The sequence below is a fragment of the Corylus avellana genome, chromosome ca7, assembly GCF_901000735.1.
Source record: "Corylus avellana chromosome ca7, CavTom2PMs-1.0".
NCBI lineage: Eukaryota > Viridiplantae > Streptophyta > Magnoliopsida > Fagales > Betulaceae > Corylus > Corylus avellana.
The window spans coordinates 8,850,157-8,868,071 of NC_081547.1; the positions used below are offsets into that span (position 1 = coordinate 8,850,157).

The 17,915-nt window shown below is 37.6% G+C and overlaps 1 protein-coding gene across 1 annotated transcript; it reads left to right on the top strand.

Moving 5' to 3' along the window:
• The first annotated feature begins 3,840 nt into the window (after nt 1-3,840).
• On the top strand, nt 3,841-7,624 carry LOC132187833 (protein neprosin-like). Its single transcript, XM_059602269.1, has 7 exons — nt 3,841-4,146; nt 5,314-5,412; nt 5,811-6,026; nt 6,157-6,315; nt 6,520-6,564; nt 6,992-7,156; nt 7,244-7,624. Exons 1-7 carry the CDS (start codon nt 3,841-3,843, stop codon nt 7,622-7,624), a joined length of 1,371 nt encoding a protein of 456 aa, XP_059458252.1.
• Nucleotides 7,625-17,915: the final 10,291 nt, after the last annotated feature.

Consider the following 17,915-nt stretch of genomic DNA (forward strand, 5'->3'; position numbering starts at 1 on the left):
TGCATCGAAGTGGTTTTTCCTTGAAGAGGTTCTTCTTGGTTTCCACTTCGTCACCAGCATACTTGTATCATATGCTTTAATTGCTTTACATATATTTTGGCGATTGATTTTGTTGCATGTGATTTTAAATTCCGCATTATTTGTGATATATACCTATTCACCCCCCTCTAGGTGTACTTGGGAGTCTGTTTATTTACTTTCACGAATGTTCGCTCCCGTAGTACCAAACATTCGTTACTTTTCAGAATTGCTCCTACAAAGCTCACAGCTTTTTCTACCTGTAAATACCCTACCCCTTCTCGACCCATAAGCTCCATTTTTGCCCTTATGCCCTCTGAAAGCTCTATGTGAGTGCCTTTGTGAGTTGTGAGATTCTTGAAGATCGAGGAGTTATTCCTTAGACGCCTTGCTTCAAGAAGGTAATCTTCTAAGCTTAAGTTTGTTCCTTATGTAGTCGTTCTATCGCTTTTCCTAGTTAACTTAATTGTTGGTTTGAGCTTCTAGTTAGGTTGTCATCTTTAATCTTGACTTAAGCTTAGTGTAGCATATCATTCTTATTGAACATATTTCTTTATGCATGGAGACGATTTTTTGGGTTAGGAAGTGTTAGAAACCCTTTTTGCCGCCTTAGGACTAGTTAAGGAGGCTTAGGAGATTGTTGGACCGAAATGAGGTTCTATCTAAACCTTCTAGTCAAACATTTGGTCTCAAGCCTGAACGCTCGCCCAGGAGCACTTCAGGGGGGCACCATTTTGGCCAGTCATTCAATAGCTCCTGGTTTTATATTCTAGGTTCGTTTTAGTTTGGACTTAGGACTAATGTTAGGTTTTCCACAGATTTGGAGAACTCGAACCCCTTGGAGGATTTATACGACCCGGGTGAGTACGAACTCACATAATGCTAGCCATTTCTTTTCCCGCATTACACAACTATTTTGTGTACTAAACATGCATATTTACAACTCTAATTAAATACATTTTACTGCATCATGAACTCTATCATTTGTAAAAATTTGCAACTTAACAAGATAATGGAACAATTAGACTTGTAAAAGTATACATGTAAAATACGGACACGACTAATTCCATCGTATGACATTGTACATCAGTACATGCGCGATAATGGCCATGGGCTTACTATACATGTTAACTCTATGGTCAAATGTGTGTATTATAAGGGCCTTAGATCCAATGGTTATTTCTTGACCGGCACAACCTTAACGGGGGAGTCACAACAAGACGTACATCATTAGTAGCGTGGGCCACCCAAGGTTGAACTCGGTCAGGCTACTAGTGTTATGGACGGTAGCGTACAATGGTCGAGGCCTCGGCATTGTATTAAAGCTCCTTCGGGAAAGCACCAACCCTATTGAGAACAGGTAATATCTGGAGTAGACCATACAGTTGAACTATAATTGATTCTCTTGATTATAGCATGTATTGATGAGTGCCAAATGTTGCATAATTGAGCCCCTTAATTTATATTTGTTAATCATTTAGCCATGTTTTCATATGATGTTTTGGGTTAGTTTTGTTCTCTTAGTATTTTGTAGGTTGCTAAAGGAAAACTGCTGATTTAAGATGAGAAATGCAGAGTTTTGAACAAAGTTCATTAAGGGAAAAGCAGCACCTGTTCGGACATTGGAAACGACTATCCGAACAGGTGTGCACTCAAGCGTACTAATCACGCGCTCAAGCACACTCGGGAGAAGCAAATGTGTCTGGACAAGTCACTTATCAGATTTCGTAGCTTCAAAGCCCAGCGCCGTTTTGAAGGTAAAAAGCCCTAGAAAACCCTAGAAATAGCTCTATAAATAGAAGAGACATTAGAGGAGGCTAGAGGGGCTGCAGAGAACGAAATTCCACCACTTTTCTCCCCTTTAGTTTAGTTTTTCTTTAGGTTTAGGTTTTATTTTTCATAATCATGTGTAGCTAAATTCTCAACTAAGGTTGAGGATGAAGCCTCATCAATGAAGCGCAACATTGTTTTCATGTAAGTTAATATTATCCAATTTTATTGAGTTTTAAAATTTCAATTGTTTTACTTCTAATCAATTTGTGGAGTGATTCTTGGATATCTTTTGTGATTCAATGATACATTTGATGATTTGTGATAATTTCACATAATTGATTGCTTGGGTTTTTATTTATAAAACAATTGGATATCCCTTGTGATTTATTCTACGGATATAATTGATGTTTTGATTTAAATTGGATATCTATTGTGATTTATAGATACACTTGATGATTTGATTTAAATTAAATTTCTTTTGTGATTTGTGTAAAAGAATGGATACATGAGATGATTTTGATTAACTCTTTGAAGCGAAAGTAAAACAAACCTATGATTTTATTGTGAGAACTTTGGATAATATGGATGAACATGGAACATGTTGCTATGATTTGGTGAGTGTGGATTCCAAAACCTTAGTACTTTATCTCTTGATTTATTTTCCTTTTATTTAGTTTATGTTTCTTTTTATTGCAAACAAAAAATCAAATCTATTATGGAACTAGGTTAGGATTTAATTAGTTTAGATATAATTTGTTCTTCAAAGACAGAATTCCCTGGGAGATTGACATCACACTTGCAATCCATTAACTGCAAACGATTCGTGCACTTGCGAGTACAATAAAATTTTCACAACAAGTTTTTGGCGTCGTTGCCAGAGAATTGTTTGATTTTTGAAAACAACTTATTTCTAAATTGATTTTATCGTTCTACTAGTTATAGTTAGGATTTTAATTTTGCAATTTGATTTTTTTTTTTTTTTAATTCTTGTTGCTAATAAAAGAAATTTTAAAAAAAATTTTAAAAAAAAAATTTTTAAAAAAAAGAGTTTCTTTTTTTCTTTTTCCTTTTTGGCCTGTTTTGCAGCTTCTAACCGACCTTCGTCCGCACACTAACTCAAGTGCGATCGAGCGCAAGTGCAAAATGCTCGAGCACACTCGTGCCACAAGGAGCACTAGTCAACAGACCAACGCACAACAAACAGCACCTTCCGCATACCAACGGAAGTGCGATGGAGTGCACAACTCAAGTGTCATGGGGCGCACACCTAGTACGCTCGAGCGCATTAGCGGCCAAGGCAGCATCTGGCTTAGTTGAGCGCACTTGCGCTTGACAACTTCCTGCGTCAACTCGAGCGCAGCAGCACTCAAGGTAGCACTGGTGACGGATCAGCACGCCTGCGCTCGAGTGCACCAACGCTGTGGGCAACCCCAACAAACTGGCAGTAGCTGAATTTTGCCAAAATTTATTTTGGACCCTTTTGTGAGTTTTTCAATTTTAGGTTTTGGTATTTTATTTTATTTTTTTTAGTTTTATGCTTCTTTGTTAGTAATAATTTTTGATTTTATAATTTTTGTTTTTGTTTATTTTATTTTTAAAAAAAAAAAATTGTGAGTCTTTCATGTGAGATATGTGCATGCTAAAGAGTGAGAGTGAAGCATGGATTGTTTGTTTGATAATTTTAATGATTTTTCTGTACAACATGCTTCTCCTAGCTGTAGCACACAAGCTCCTACCAACTACCCTCACAATTTTTACCCACATGGACCATGTTCACGCTGCTCTAATCCTTATCATCATATTAGCAATTGTTTTTATAACTCGAACTAAAGCAACCATTCTGTTGATTGGGTGCAACTTGATTCCACTTGTGGTGGGGAACATTTTCCAACTGCTCACATCGATGACTTAGCTGGGAGAGCAAACCAACTCATGGCAGCTAGGTTTGCCCATGCCCAGTTTCCGCACACTTATGCACCACATAAGTCATCTTCATATTGTTTTAATCCTTATCACTATGCAAGAAAATATCCATTCAATAGATACTACATGATTGATGTGGATGATACTAGTAATTCTTATCATGAGCTTGTCAAAGCTTATTTTTTCACCACACTTGGAAGTGAGGAAATTGTGGATAACCATGAGGAGGAAGAAAAAGAGGCGCAAGTTGAGCACCCAGAGCAAATTAAGTCCCCAGCAGATACTAGTCTATCCAAGGACAAGGAAGTGAGAACTGAAGTTCCTTCCTTCTTCATAGTCTCTCTTGAGACACATCATGAACCTAAAGTTTCAGGGCTTCAATGTCTCAAAGAGCCATATTATGTCAAGATCTTCAAGGACTTATGCACACAAGTGCACAAATTTGGGAATCATCTTCCTAAGAAAATCCTTGGAAGCAAGCAAATTGGCTACCTAAGATGGTGAAACACCCTTCTAGAATGCTATCAAATTTTAAAGAAGAAATGGTGGAAGGGATTAGTTGGACATCCGAGTGATCGGGAAAAGTATGGTAATTTTTTTTTTTTTTTTTTGCACTTCATTTTTTATTTCTTTTTTCCTTTTTCACTTTATTTCTTGTCATTTTATTTTTGTTTCTAACAGCAATTAATTGTTTGATGTTTGTTTCTGTGAGAAAATATTGCTGTTAGTTTTGTTGACAGGTGTTTTAGTGTTTAAGTTTGGGGGATACCCTGGCCTTTTTCACACTCAGTTGTTTCTTTACTTCGGGCAATGTATTTTTATACTGCACATTGAGGACAATGTGTAATTCGAGTTTGGGGATATGGAAAGACACTCTGTCTGTGTGTTTGTTTTTATCTGTCTGTTTGTTCTAAAATAAAAAAATAAAAAATAACAAAAAAAATTTTGCTATGTTGTTGTTAAGTATGAGTTAAGCTGTAACTGTGGTTTGCATTTCATTGGTTTATTTAAAGTGTTGAACTCATAATGGTTTGGGACAGCTGCCTTACCTTAACTTAGGTAAAGGCTTTGTATTTATAGAATATTCAGTTACAAAGGACATTGATGTAAAGAGTGTATAAATATGTCTTTGTGAAAGCTGTTTACATATGATAATTAAACTATACATTAAACTCATCTTTGGCTTGTTGAGTAGTGTGCTTTTCTTGATTTGAATCCTCTTTTATTTTGCTAGCATGAGATGATGTTGCAAACATATCCTTGACAAAATAGAAGTATTCAAAAATTATAAGAGAAGTTTGCAACTTTGTTTTTCAATGGCAAATACAAAAGTAATTAGAAGATGCATATTTTTCTTGCTAGCCCTATCTTTTGTGCTGAGTGATAGATTTGTTGGTGGAAGAAAGATTGAGACCAAGGAAAGCAAAGAGTTAGTTAAGCATAACGGAACTGTCAAAACTATTGAGGTCATAATGAATATATTACATCTTTTTTAATTTTTATTTTGATTCTAGAAAATCACTCCCTCTCTTCGTTTTCTTTTTCTTTTGTATGGCTATATATATTCAGGCTTGCTTATTCATGGTCTAGTAACTATTAAAATCTTTGCAGGGTAAGGATGGTGACGTAATAGACTGTGTTGATATCTATCAACAACCTGCATTCAACCATCCATTACTCAAGAATCATACTATACAGGTTTCTTTATTGTTTCTCCTAACTTTGGTTGATGTTTTACAGTGCTATGTAATTGCTTTATTATTGTCTCAATCATTCTCTTGCTTAAATAATTTGTATAATTGAAAACATAGTTAAAATTTATACCCAAAAAGTTTCTATTTTTTACAGTTTTTCTTCTATCGGGATGGAGGGTGTTAAAACAAAAAAAAAACAAAAAAAACAAAAAAAAAAAAAAAAAAAAAACCAAAGAGCTTTAATTGACCATGGATGTCAGTTAACTCAATAACTAGTTTTTTTGTCATTGCACAAGAGACCTATATATGCTTGAATCTTGCTAAAAGGTAATGCGATAAACCACATTTTATCCCACAACGATCTCACAATGTTGACATAGTAATTTGTTTGTGGTTAATAAGATGGAACCCAGTTCCATTCCAAATGTAACAAACAGAGCATTCAACAATGTCGAGTTTTCACAAGGTTGGCTTGAGAATGGAGAATGCCCTGAAGGAACAATCCCAATTCGACAAGCTCGAGAAGATGAATATGATGTACATCGTGCTATACCCCCAGTTGCACATCGGAAAAAGTTTAATATCAGCCTTGATTATGATTATAATCGTGGTCACGAGGTATATCATTTTTTTTTTTTCTCCTTTTTACATATGAATTAGAAAAATGCTAAGGGTACTAAATTTTTTACCAAGAGAGACTTACTATATTAATGCGTAACTCATTCCTATGAATTATTTTTCAAATTAGTACGCTGTAGTTGATCTACGTGGTGGCAATTACTATGGAGCACATGCATCAATTAACGTATGGAACCCTGCAACATATACTGGGGAAATTAGCATTGCTCAAATATGGCTTGCATCCGGTCCTAAGAACCTAATAAACACCATTGAAGCTGGATGGCTGGTAAGTTTGATCGATAAAAACATCATTAAGATTAGCAAATGCTTCTGATTTTAGGTGTAAATCTGAATGTTAAAGCAATTAGAAACTTTTGGATTTCAAAAGTGGGGAAGAAAATTGATATCATAATGAAATTCAAAGCAAAAATTTAACATATAAATCAAGCATTTGGAGGATAGTTTCTTATCAATAATTTCATGGCTTCAGGTTAATTCCCGTGACAAGCAAACCAGGTTCTTCATATACTGGACTGTAAGTTGGATAATTTCAATTCCTTCCAAGAAATAACTTAAATTTGCATATATTGAACTAGTCGTGTTTATTGCCACTTGTTTGGGCATGGTTGAAAGGTATTTTGAATGTCATATCCCTGTTTGTGTCCCTTACATTGAGGATCCGGGTAGGGTTTAAGGATTTCAAGACAGTTATGCCCCATCTTATACCTGTTCTGTTTACGAAACCCTACTTACTCTTATAGCCTTTTACGGCAGCCTCAGTTACCCCTTTGGGTCGGATCACTTATTTTACTCATTCCCAACTACTTTTTGGGTAGCACTGTCATCCTTTAAATAAATAAAAAATAAAAAAATAAAAAAATAAAACACTTAAATTTGCAGTAAGAATCCCCATCAAAACACTGTTACATATTGCATGTATGTTTGTCAAATCACTAATCAAGCTGTACATGTGGTTTAAGCGCGATGGGTACCAAAGAACTGGGTGCTACAATCTTGATTGTCCTGGTTTCGTGCAAGTAAACCGTAGATTTGCAATTGGTTCTCCCATTAAGCCTATCTCAAGCTACAACTCAAAGCAATATGAGATAGGGATAACCATATACAAGGTAATATGCAAGGATTGGGATTCTTGACATTTTTGTTGTAAATTCTCTACATATTGCTCACTAAATTCCCCAACTTATATGATTCAGAATAAGGGAAATTGGTGGCTACGGTTGCAAGATCAAGTACTTGGATACTGGCCTCACTTAATCTACACATACTTGGCTAGTAGTGCTACCGGAATTAGCTGGGGTGGAGAGATTTACAACAAAGGGGAAGGGGGACGTCATACATCAACTCAAATGGGAAGTGGACATTTTCCGAGTGAAGGCTATGGAAAAGCAAGTTATTTTCGCAATATTCAATATATGGATTACACAGGAAAATTCAATGACCCTGACCAAGGACTGGTAGCATATGCAACAAAACCTTCATGCTATAGTATAAGTGTTTCCAACAATAAGAATGGAGGCTATGGAACCAATTTCTATTTTGGGGGTCCTGGGTATTCACCAATATGTCCGTCTTAGAAAGGGAAGAAGAAAAACTAATAGTAATAAATCACAGATAGAAGGGATCTAAATGTCCTCAAAAGAATATTACCACAACCTGTATTGTATTTTCAATACTATTTTTAACTAGGTTATAACCCGCGCAATGCGCATGATTTTTTATTACAATTGAATTATAAAATTTAAAAATATTATAATCGTACTTTTCATAAGTATTATGAAATTTACTTTTCATAATTGCAAGAGGAAAACTTGAATTTTGCTTAATCAAAACATTAATATAAAATTGTAAAGAATCTCTAATATTGTTGGTGTAATACTTATTAGATTTCAACACAAATAAAACTCAAAATTATGAACATCAAAAAAAGTACTTTGGTTGTAGAAAAAGTAAACGCAAGATTCTTTGTTATAGTTTAATTTCAAAATTTAAACACATCTCTATTGAAATTTTCATTATAAGTTGTAAAATAAAAAATAAAAAAATAAAAAAATAAAAAAACTTTCATGCCCTTTTAAATAAAAAAGACATACTAAAGGTTATATATCAATATATTACTCAACATAATAACACAATCATACACAGAACATTGCAAAAATGTATAAGTTGCATAAAATTTTACTATCATAAGGCCTTTAACTTTAATTAGTTTAATCCATATAAGTTAAAACATGTTAAAATCTTTGTTCCCGTATGTATAGCTTAAAATGAAAAATATAAAGAAAAAAAAATAGCGAAAAGAAAACTTAGATTGTGATTATCAAAGCATTAATAGAAAGTTAGTAAGAATCATTAATATTATTAGTGTTATACCTATTATATTTCATACAAATTATAAAACCCATATAATTATGAGCCTTAAAAATAGTACATAGCAAAATAACAAAAAAAAATTCAATGAACAATGCAATCAAATAATCATCCCAAATGATATTCAATCTTAATTATCTCTAAAGTGTTTCGAAGTTCCTTTTTTTGTATGATAATCAAATAAAAATTTGCCTTCTTTTGCTTTCAAAAGCATAAAAAGAGTACGGCTAGAATTCCTCAGCCAGCCTGTCTTACGCTGGGCTCTCTCTCTAAGGTTTTCCTGGGAGATCTGGCTGTAAGTTTATGTCTCCTCATATGATGGAGGGGGAGTTTGTACGTGAACACATGGAAACGAAGAACAAAGGTTTGAAGTTCTCTATGATAGAAGGGGAGCAGGAAGGCATTCCCATCACAGATGATGATATCGAAGTTGTTCGGGAGAAAGGTTCCAAATGTCTGATTGGAAAACTCTGGACTGACAAGAAATTTAACAAGGAAGCCTTTAAGTCAGTGTTAACAAAACTATGGCGTACTTCCGAAAGGTGACGTTCAAGGAATTGCAAGATAACGTTTGGTGTTTCAAATTCTCAGATGAAGCCGAGAAGTGCAGAGTTTTGGAGGGACGCCCATGGTAGTTCAACATGCAAGTCCTGGTGATCAATGAACTGGACGGCAATACCCCACCAACCCTGATGGAGTTTATTCACTCGCCCTATTGGATTCAGATCCATAAAATGCCGCTATACTGTATGACAAAGGTGGTGGGCACCAAAATTGGGAAGACGCTGGGGGATCTAGACGATATTGATGTGGATGGAGAAGGGATGGGTTGGGGACGTTATTTACGTATCCGAGTGAATCTTGACCTGACCAAATCTCTCAAGCGGGGCAAAGCGTTATAGATGGGAGGTAAGTCCATCTGGGTGGATTTCAAGTACAAGAAACTCCCAACCTTCTGCTTCTTTTGCTGTAGAATAATCCATGGTGATAAGGGATGTCCAGCCATGCAAGGGCGTCGCCTTAACCATGAGGAGGGCGTGAAGGAGTGGGGGTGTGGCTACGTTCAAAAGATCCCCCGTGGAGAATGGAGGATATCGGAGTTAAGAGAGAAGCTGTTGATCGGAACGACATGCCGGTGGCATCCTTCTCATCTAACGGTGACCAGAACACAACTCAATCTCCAGGGATGGCAAGTAGCGGATTTTCAGGAAACCCTAAGAAATCCAGAACTCCTGGAAAGGAAAGCAGCTATTACGCATCCTGCCATATAGAAACCCTAACTGATTCTTCGAGGCAGAGGAAAGAACGGGATGTGCGGGATGCTGTCATTGATTCAAAAAAATTCAGTTAGCGATCTTCTATGGAGAAACCAAGTGATCAGCCAGGTGTCACAAAAAGGGCCTCTAAGGGCCACTCAAACTCTGGCCCAAAAGGAAAACGTTATAAAAAGCAAGGACCAAAGTCTGGTGATGCAAGCACACGTGCGCAAACCCCACTTGCATGGTGGGCCTGATCCGTCCCTGCAAAGGATCCATGCAAAGAATAATGTGCAAACTTGGAAGCGGAAAGCCCGTTCAAAGGCTAATATGGGCTTGCTAATGGGAACTGGAAATGAGGAGGTTACTAAGCGAAAATTTGAAGCAGGTGAGCCAGATGCAAGAGAGAGGGGCAGTGCGAAGTAGGGGAGGAAAACTGATGGGGTATCGGAGAAAACAACCCAAGAATTGGTGGCGGCTGCGGTGCATCCCCGCCATTCCCAATGATCCTCCTTAGTTGGAACTGCCAAGGGCTTGGGAACACAAAGGCAGTTCGGGACCTTTGCCAACTAGTAAAGGAAAAGAGACCCAACTTTTTGTTTCTAATGGAAACAAAAAGCTTTCAGTTTACAATGGAACGAATTCTACTTAAGCTGGGCTATGCGGGATTATTTACAGTGGACTCGGTGGGATGAAGTGGGGGGTTAGCACTTTTGTGGCAGGAGGAGTGTGATGTTTCTGTACAAAATTATTCTATGAGGCATATCAATGCTACGATTACCTCTCAGGCGAATGGTGATGTATGGAAACTCACAGGGTTTTCTAGGCATCCAGAGGCTTCGAAGAGACATGAATCATGGGCTCTCCTCAAGTTCCTAAAAAATTTCTCACCGGGACCTTGGCTTTGTGTGGCGGATTTCAACGAAATCGCTGACCAATCTGAAAAATGGGGAAAGTCACTGAGACGTGAAAGCCAAATGGAAGGTTTTCGAGATGCTATCAGTGAATGTGCTCTTAGCGATCTGGGGTTTGTTGGGTCAAAATTCACTTGGGCCAAAGGCAAAGAAGGATCTGAATTCATCAAAGAACGGCTAGACAGGGCGCTGGCCAATTCGGAATGGTGCAGGATGTTTCAACAGATGGAAACCCAAGTGCTGGTGGCACTCTCTTCAGACCACAAACCATTACTTCTTCATTTCAGAAAACAAGCAACAGAAGTGAGAAGGAAAAAAAGTTTTCGGTTTGAAAAATGCTAGGCGTTGGAAGAAGATTTCCAGTCGGTAGTGGGTGAGGCGTGGTCTGGGAAAGAAAGGGTTGAATCGGGGATGCAAGGAGTAGGAGAAAAGCTCAACCGGTGTCGGCTAGCATTAGAAAAATGGAGCATAGAGAAGCTAGGAAGCATTGGGTGACGCATAAAAGTTACACGTGAAAAGCTAGAACGGCTTCAACGTGTAGAGACCCCCAGAGACAGAGAGGAAATTAGCCGATTAAAAACTGAGCTTGATCTGCTGTTAGAAAAAGATGACGTTAGGTGGCGGCAGAGAGCAAAACAAGCATGGTATCAAAAGGGAGATCGAAACACCCCATTTTTTCATGCATGGGCATCTCAACGTAGAAGAACCAACAAAATTCAGTCTATTTTGGATGACACTGGCCGGGAGTGCACCATTCCAAAGGACGTGAATGCTGCTTTCACCCAGTATTACCACAACCTTTTCACCACATGTGGTACAAGTGCTATGAAGGACTGCCTTACAGGATTGTAGCCACGGGTTACTAGGGAGATGAACAATTCGCTTCTGGATGAATTTACAGTGTCGAACGTGGAGATAGCTCTTAGCCAGATGCACCCCTTGAAGTCCCCTGGCCCGGACGGCTTCACTGCAGGATTCTACCAAACAGCATGGCCCACAATGAATAAGGAGGTATGTGAAGCAGCTCTTGGTTTCCTAAATGATGACTTGTTTGACCCCACTCTGAATAAAACTTATATAGCTCTTATCCCTAAAAAGAAGCATCCACGTAGTGTCTCTGAATATCGCCCAATTAGTCTGTGCAACGTACTGTATAAAATTTGTGCAAAAATTTTAGCCAACCGGCTAAAAAAGATTTTACCCCATATTATATCCCAACCCAAAGTGCCTTTGTACCTGGAAAACTCATCACTGATAATTTATTGGTGGCTTTTGAGATGCTTCACACAATGCATGGGAGAATGCATGGTAAACAGGGGTTTATGGCCTTAAAACTAGACATGAGTAAGGCATATGATAGGATGGAATGGCAATTTTTGGAAGAAATTATGCATAGATTGGGGTTTGCTCCGAGATGGGTTAATCTAGTGATGACTTGTGTGCGCACAGTCTCTTACTCTATTTTGGTGAATGGACAGCCCCAAGGCCTAATAACCCCTTCACGAGGGTTGCGCCAAGGGGATCCCTTGTCCCCCTATTTTTTTATACTTTGTGCTGAAGGACATAGCAATTTGCTCTTCAGAGCGGAACAAGATAGGGGAATCACAGGGCTTCCTATCACTAGGGGAGGAACAAGATTTAACCATCTATTTTTTGCTGACGATAGTTTGCTTTTTTGTAAGGCAAACGTAATGGAATGGGTTAAAATACAAGGGCTTCTTGATGTTTATGAACAAGCTTCAAGGTAAAAAATAAATAGAAAGAAGACCTCAATCTTTTTCAGCAAAAATACCAAGGAACCCACACAGGCCAATATTCTCTCCATTGCGGGAGTAAATTCTACTAACTCTTATGAGAAGTATCTTGGACTCCCGGCTCTAATCGAAAAATCCCGCACCCGGTCCTTTAAAGCAATACAAGGGAGAATTTGGGAGCGACTCAATGGATGGAAGGAAAAAATTTTGTCCCAGGCGGGTAAAGAGGTGCTCCTAAAGGCTGTGGTTCAAGCCATTCCCACCTACACAATGAGTGTGTTCAAACTCCCTAAAACTTTATGCAATCGGATCAATTCTATGATGTCTCATTTCTGGTGGGGACACAAGGAAAATACCTCCCAAATCTCTTGGTTGAGCTGGAAAAGGTTGGGTAAGGCCAAAGATAGGGGCGGTTTGGGTTTCAAAGACCTTGAACTTTTTAATGAGGCACTGCTAGCCAAACAGGGATGGGGATTTATCCAAAATCCACATTCTTTGGTAGCTCAAATATTTCGGGAAAAGTATTATCCTCAAGGGTCCTTTATGTGTTCTAAATTGGGTATAAACCCAGCTATGCGTGGCGGAGCATATGGCAGACTAAAAACTTACTCCATGCAGGCATGATCTGGCGAGTGGGGAATGGGCAATCCATTAAAAGATGGGAAGACCGATGGGTAATGGCTCCAAGTACTTTCAAAATTCAAACACCTCCACACTTGCACCCAAGGGATACAACGGTTAGTGCACTAATTGACACGGATACCAAGGGGTGGACCATCCCACTCATTCAGGCAATCTTTTCTATGGAAGAGGTTGGACGAATCTGTGGTATGGCTCTTAGCACAGTGGGGTGTGAAGATCGGTTAGTCTGGCAAGGAACCACTAATGGGGTATATTCAGTCCGGAGCGGGTACCATCTTGCAGTATCCATGCGGGAATGGAACGCAAGAACATGTTCTGATCATGATAGAATTAGACAACTATGGAGGGACGTGTGGAATGTGCGAGTTCTGGGTGTGGTACACATGTTCTTATGGAAGGCATGCCACAACATACTGCCCACCAGGGAGAACTTACACAGGCGGGGTATACTGCAGGACCCACGGTGTCCCATTTGCGGAAGGGAGACAGAGACATTGGGTTACATACTATGGAGCTGTGCATCTGCTCAAGACATCTGGCTTGAGTGCTGTCCCTAGCTTCAGAAAAGCAGTAGTGCAGGGGAAAACTTTGCTGATGTTTTTGAGCACCTCACCCACAAACTGGATCTTGACGAACTACAGTTTTTTGCTGTAATTGCACGACAAATTTGGCATCGTCGAAACCATGTGATCCATGGGGGTGAGCTAACGACTCCAGCCACAATTCTAGGTATTGCAAGGGAGCAGGTCCAGGCTTATAACCATATCATTCCTAGAGGGAGACCCATATCAGCAACCTGGAAAAAAAACCCTGTTTGGTTACGTTAAAATAAACTGGGATGCGGCTCTTGATGCAAGTGGAAAGAGGATGGAATGGGGATTATAGGTAAGGACGATGAGGGGAAGACTCTAGCAGCTTTCTGTTCAACTTAGCCATATATCACGGACCCAGCCACAGCAGAGGCTCTCGCTGCCCGAAAGGCGGTGGAAATCGGTCATCAGCTGGGATGGAGGAAGGTGATCTTGGAGGGTGATGCCTTGGCTGTAATCACGTTGATCAACAATGAAGATAAGTGGATGGGGAGCTACGGGGCAGTGGTGGACGAGACAGAAACTTTACTGTCCAGTATGTTGGACTGGCGGGCTCTTCATGTATCCAGGCAAGGCAATGTTGTGGCACACTGTTTAGCTAAGCTAGCCCTTTCATTAGGCCAAGAATATCTCTGGTTGGACAATCTCCCATCTGATATTCATGAGTCTGTAATGGCTGATCAAACCCATCAATGATGAATGAAATATGTTTCTTTTCAAAAAAAAATACTAGTATAGTTAGAGACCAAAAAAAAAAAAAGCATAAAAGTACTTTGAAAAAATATGAAAATCCGGGAAAATCAAACAAATAAACAAAAAATCTCATAGGGGAATAGGCCTCAGACAAATATCAAATAAGAAGCATGTTATATCGAACAATTAACGATTTTATAAACTAATGGATATTAAGAAAAAATATGTCCCAAGATGACCATTGTGATTTTACACTTACAATAATCAAATAAAATTTTGCCTTCTTTTGCTTTCAAAAGCATAAAAAGTACTCAAAAGACCATAAAAAGTACTTAAGTATTTTTAAACCAGTTTTTTATTATTTTGATTAATAATGCAATGAAATTTTTTTCTATTTTGTAATTTTGTTTCTACAACCTATCATTTAGTTCATCTAATTCAATTATAACATATAATATTATGTTATATACATATTAAAGTGATTGAACATAATAATACATAATAATTTGATTTTTATTATTTGTTTCCTTATTTGATTTTGGCATTACTAATACTTAGGGGTGTAAATGAGCCGACCTTGAGCGAGCTTCCCTTGTTCAGGCTTGGCTCGTTTAAATTTTATTCGAGCTCAAGGGCGAGCCAAAAAAATCGAGCTCGAGCTAATAATAAGTCGAGCCGAGCCAGCTCGCGAGCTGGCTCTTATATTTAATGTTTTTGTTTTTTTTTTTTAAATTAACTTCAAGTACTCTTAAACGGCTTAAGAAGTTAGTTTGCATATGAGTATTTGCTTAACCTGGCTAGTCAAGTATGGAGCCTGAGTCAATACAGCAAGGCATTTGGTTTCAAAGAGAGAGGATATGCATCATTTTATAGATAAGCAAACTTGGAGAATAATATTTTCTTAACAATGTGGGACAAGTTAATAGGTTGCATTCAGACTGCATTGGGACAACGCCCCCTACAAAAAACTATTTCTTCAACGTCTCTCTCTCAATCCCCCTCACCAGTCACAGCGCATCTTCCACCTGAACTCTCATTTCCCACTCTCTCACTCTCGCTCTCGCTCATCAAACAGGTAGTGATAGTGTTTGGGTCTGTATGATTTTTCAATAGTTTATGCCTTTTGCAATCTCCCTCAATAGTTTCTGCTTGATTCTTCTTCCTTTCGTTTGGGTCTGCTCTAATTTAATCGAGGTCTTTTAATGATTGCTCTCTCTCTCTTTGATCACGAAGGGTTTAAAATTTTTCATTCTCTAACGCTTAAATATAAATGCAATTTTAAGATTTTAATAATTATGAGATTTATAATTAATTATGTATTACTTAGTTTATATATATACACACACACACGAGCTTAAACGAGCTTGCTCACGAGCCTAGCCGAGTCGAGCCGAGCTTGCTTCATTTAATATTCGAGTTAGGATTTGTGTTCATGATGTGCTTCATTTAATATTCGAGTCGAGCACGAGCCGAGCCCGAGCTTGCTCGCGAGACGCTTCGCTCACTTAACAGCCCTACTAATACTTAATTTATTGAATAATTTATATATGGAAAACTCTTAAAACTATTAATTACGCTAATTTAATGACCAATTTTTTTTAAGTAAAAACCGGTTCACTCTTAAATAACCGGTTCACAAATTATGCCTTAAAAAACCGATTTAGCATTAAAATAAAAAGGATTTACACCACATATCGCAATATTAAAGCACTTCTGAGAGTGATTCGGCTTTATATATATATGATGCTTTTGTCTTTACAAGTTCTAGACATGGCACTTTACGGTTGTGTTATTTTAAATCCAAAAAAAGGGCTTACTATAGATCGCAATGCAATGACATATAAATCTAATTCAAAGTACGGAATTAAAACTCCCTCTTACTTCTTTCTAATTCTACTAACTTTTTAGTTTATAAGGGAACACTTGGCAATTATTTGTATCTATTTGATCCATGGTCCATGGAGATCCAAAAAGAATACTTTTCTTGTAGATCCTTTTGGATCCAAATTGTTTCAAAAAAGTATGTTATCTTTCCACAAACATGAACCTGAAAATTTAGAGGCATGAACTTTAGCAAATATTTTTTTTCTTTTTTTTTCTTTTTTTTTTTAACTTAGCAATCTCTATGTATTTATTTATTTCCTTATTTGATTAAATCCTAAAATTCAGATATAATAAATTTCTTGTTTGCTCTAAATTCCTGAATCTAATTTGATTTGTATTTTTTTTACTTGATTTGGAGATTAATAACACTTTACCTATTAATATTATGATACAAAAGAAATCCTACTTGATTTAGATTTCTAATATATATAAAATTATTTATGGTTATATATTATATTTAAATGAATAGCGTAAGCATTTTAGACTGCCACCTGTCTAGGATCTCAAGTTTTGAACTTTGCTTACAAGAGACAAATAGTGACTAATGGCCTTATGTAAAACGTGACTTTTATGTGGTTAGAAACCTATGACTGGACACCGCTAGGACTCGGTCGGGACCCCGTCGGGACTTGATTGGAACACCATCGGGGACCAGTTACGACAATGCCAAGAGCTGGTTAGGATCTAGTCTAGATCCGTCAGGACCTCCCAGAGAACCAACCAGGACACCGACGGGATCCCTTCGGGATTTGATCAAGAAACCGTCAAGACCCAGTTATGAAACCTCCAAGAGTGGGTCGGGACCCACCGGGACCTGACCAGGACATCATTGGGAATCAACCGAGACACCATCTGGACCTGGTTAGGACACCGTCGAAACTCGGTCGGGAGCTGACCGCGACGTAGTTAGGACACTGCCTGGACTCAATTGAGACTCCGTTGGGACCCCGCTTGGACCCGATCGTGACTTGCAGGGCTTGGTTGAATCATTTTCGTAATTTAAAATTTAATATTCTTGGTTGAATCATTTTCGTAATTTAAAATTTAATATGATTGAATAATATATATATATATATATATATATATATATGTGTGTGTGTGTGTGTGTGTGTGTGTGTGTGTGTGATTTTTCGTGGGTGCATAACACCGGAAAATATTTTTCAAAAAATCATTTTTCCGACGGAAAACATTTTACGTCAAAAACAAATGGATCCTTAGTTTTGTTTGCATCCAATATTTCTTGGTGGAAATAGAGGGAATTTTGAAAGAGTACTTATTAGATTCTTCATAAAGCTCCAATTTTTATTTTTTTTTTGGGGTATACCATTTCATAAACCTTATCAAATTAAACAAATTACAAAGTAATACTAGAAGTCACTCTTGTGTCTCTTCAAGAATGATGCAACTTCTAAAATCTACATTGGCCTTGTAATTAATTATTATTGAATTTTGATCAAATTGTAATTTTAAAAGTCACCTCATTCTTAAAGTGACACAAGAAGGAAACACGAATAGCTTTTAAAATTACTCTAAATTCCAAATATCAAACACTCTATATAGTTCCAACAAAGTCTTTAATTCATATAAGAGTTTGGAGGAGTTTGAAATTTTATTAAAAACTACCACTCCACAATATTTCAAGTTCCACTCAAAAGTTACTTTTCTTGTGGAGAAAGTAACTCTTAATGAAAATGAAATTAACAACACAATTTGAAATAATAATAATTAATGGCAACATGTGATTTAGGACATTTTGACCCTCCAA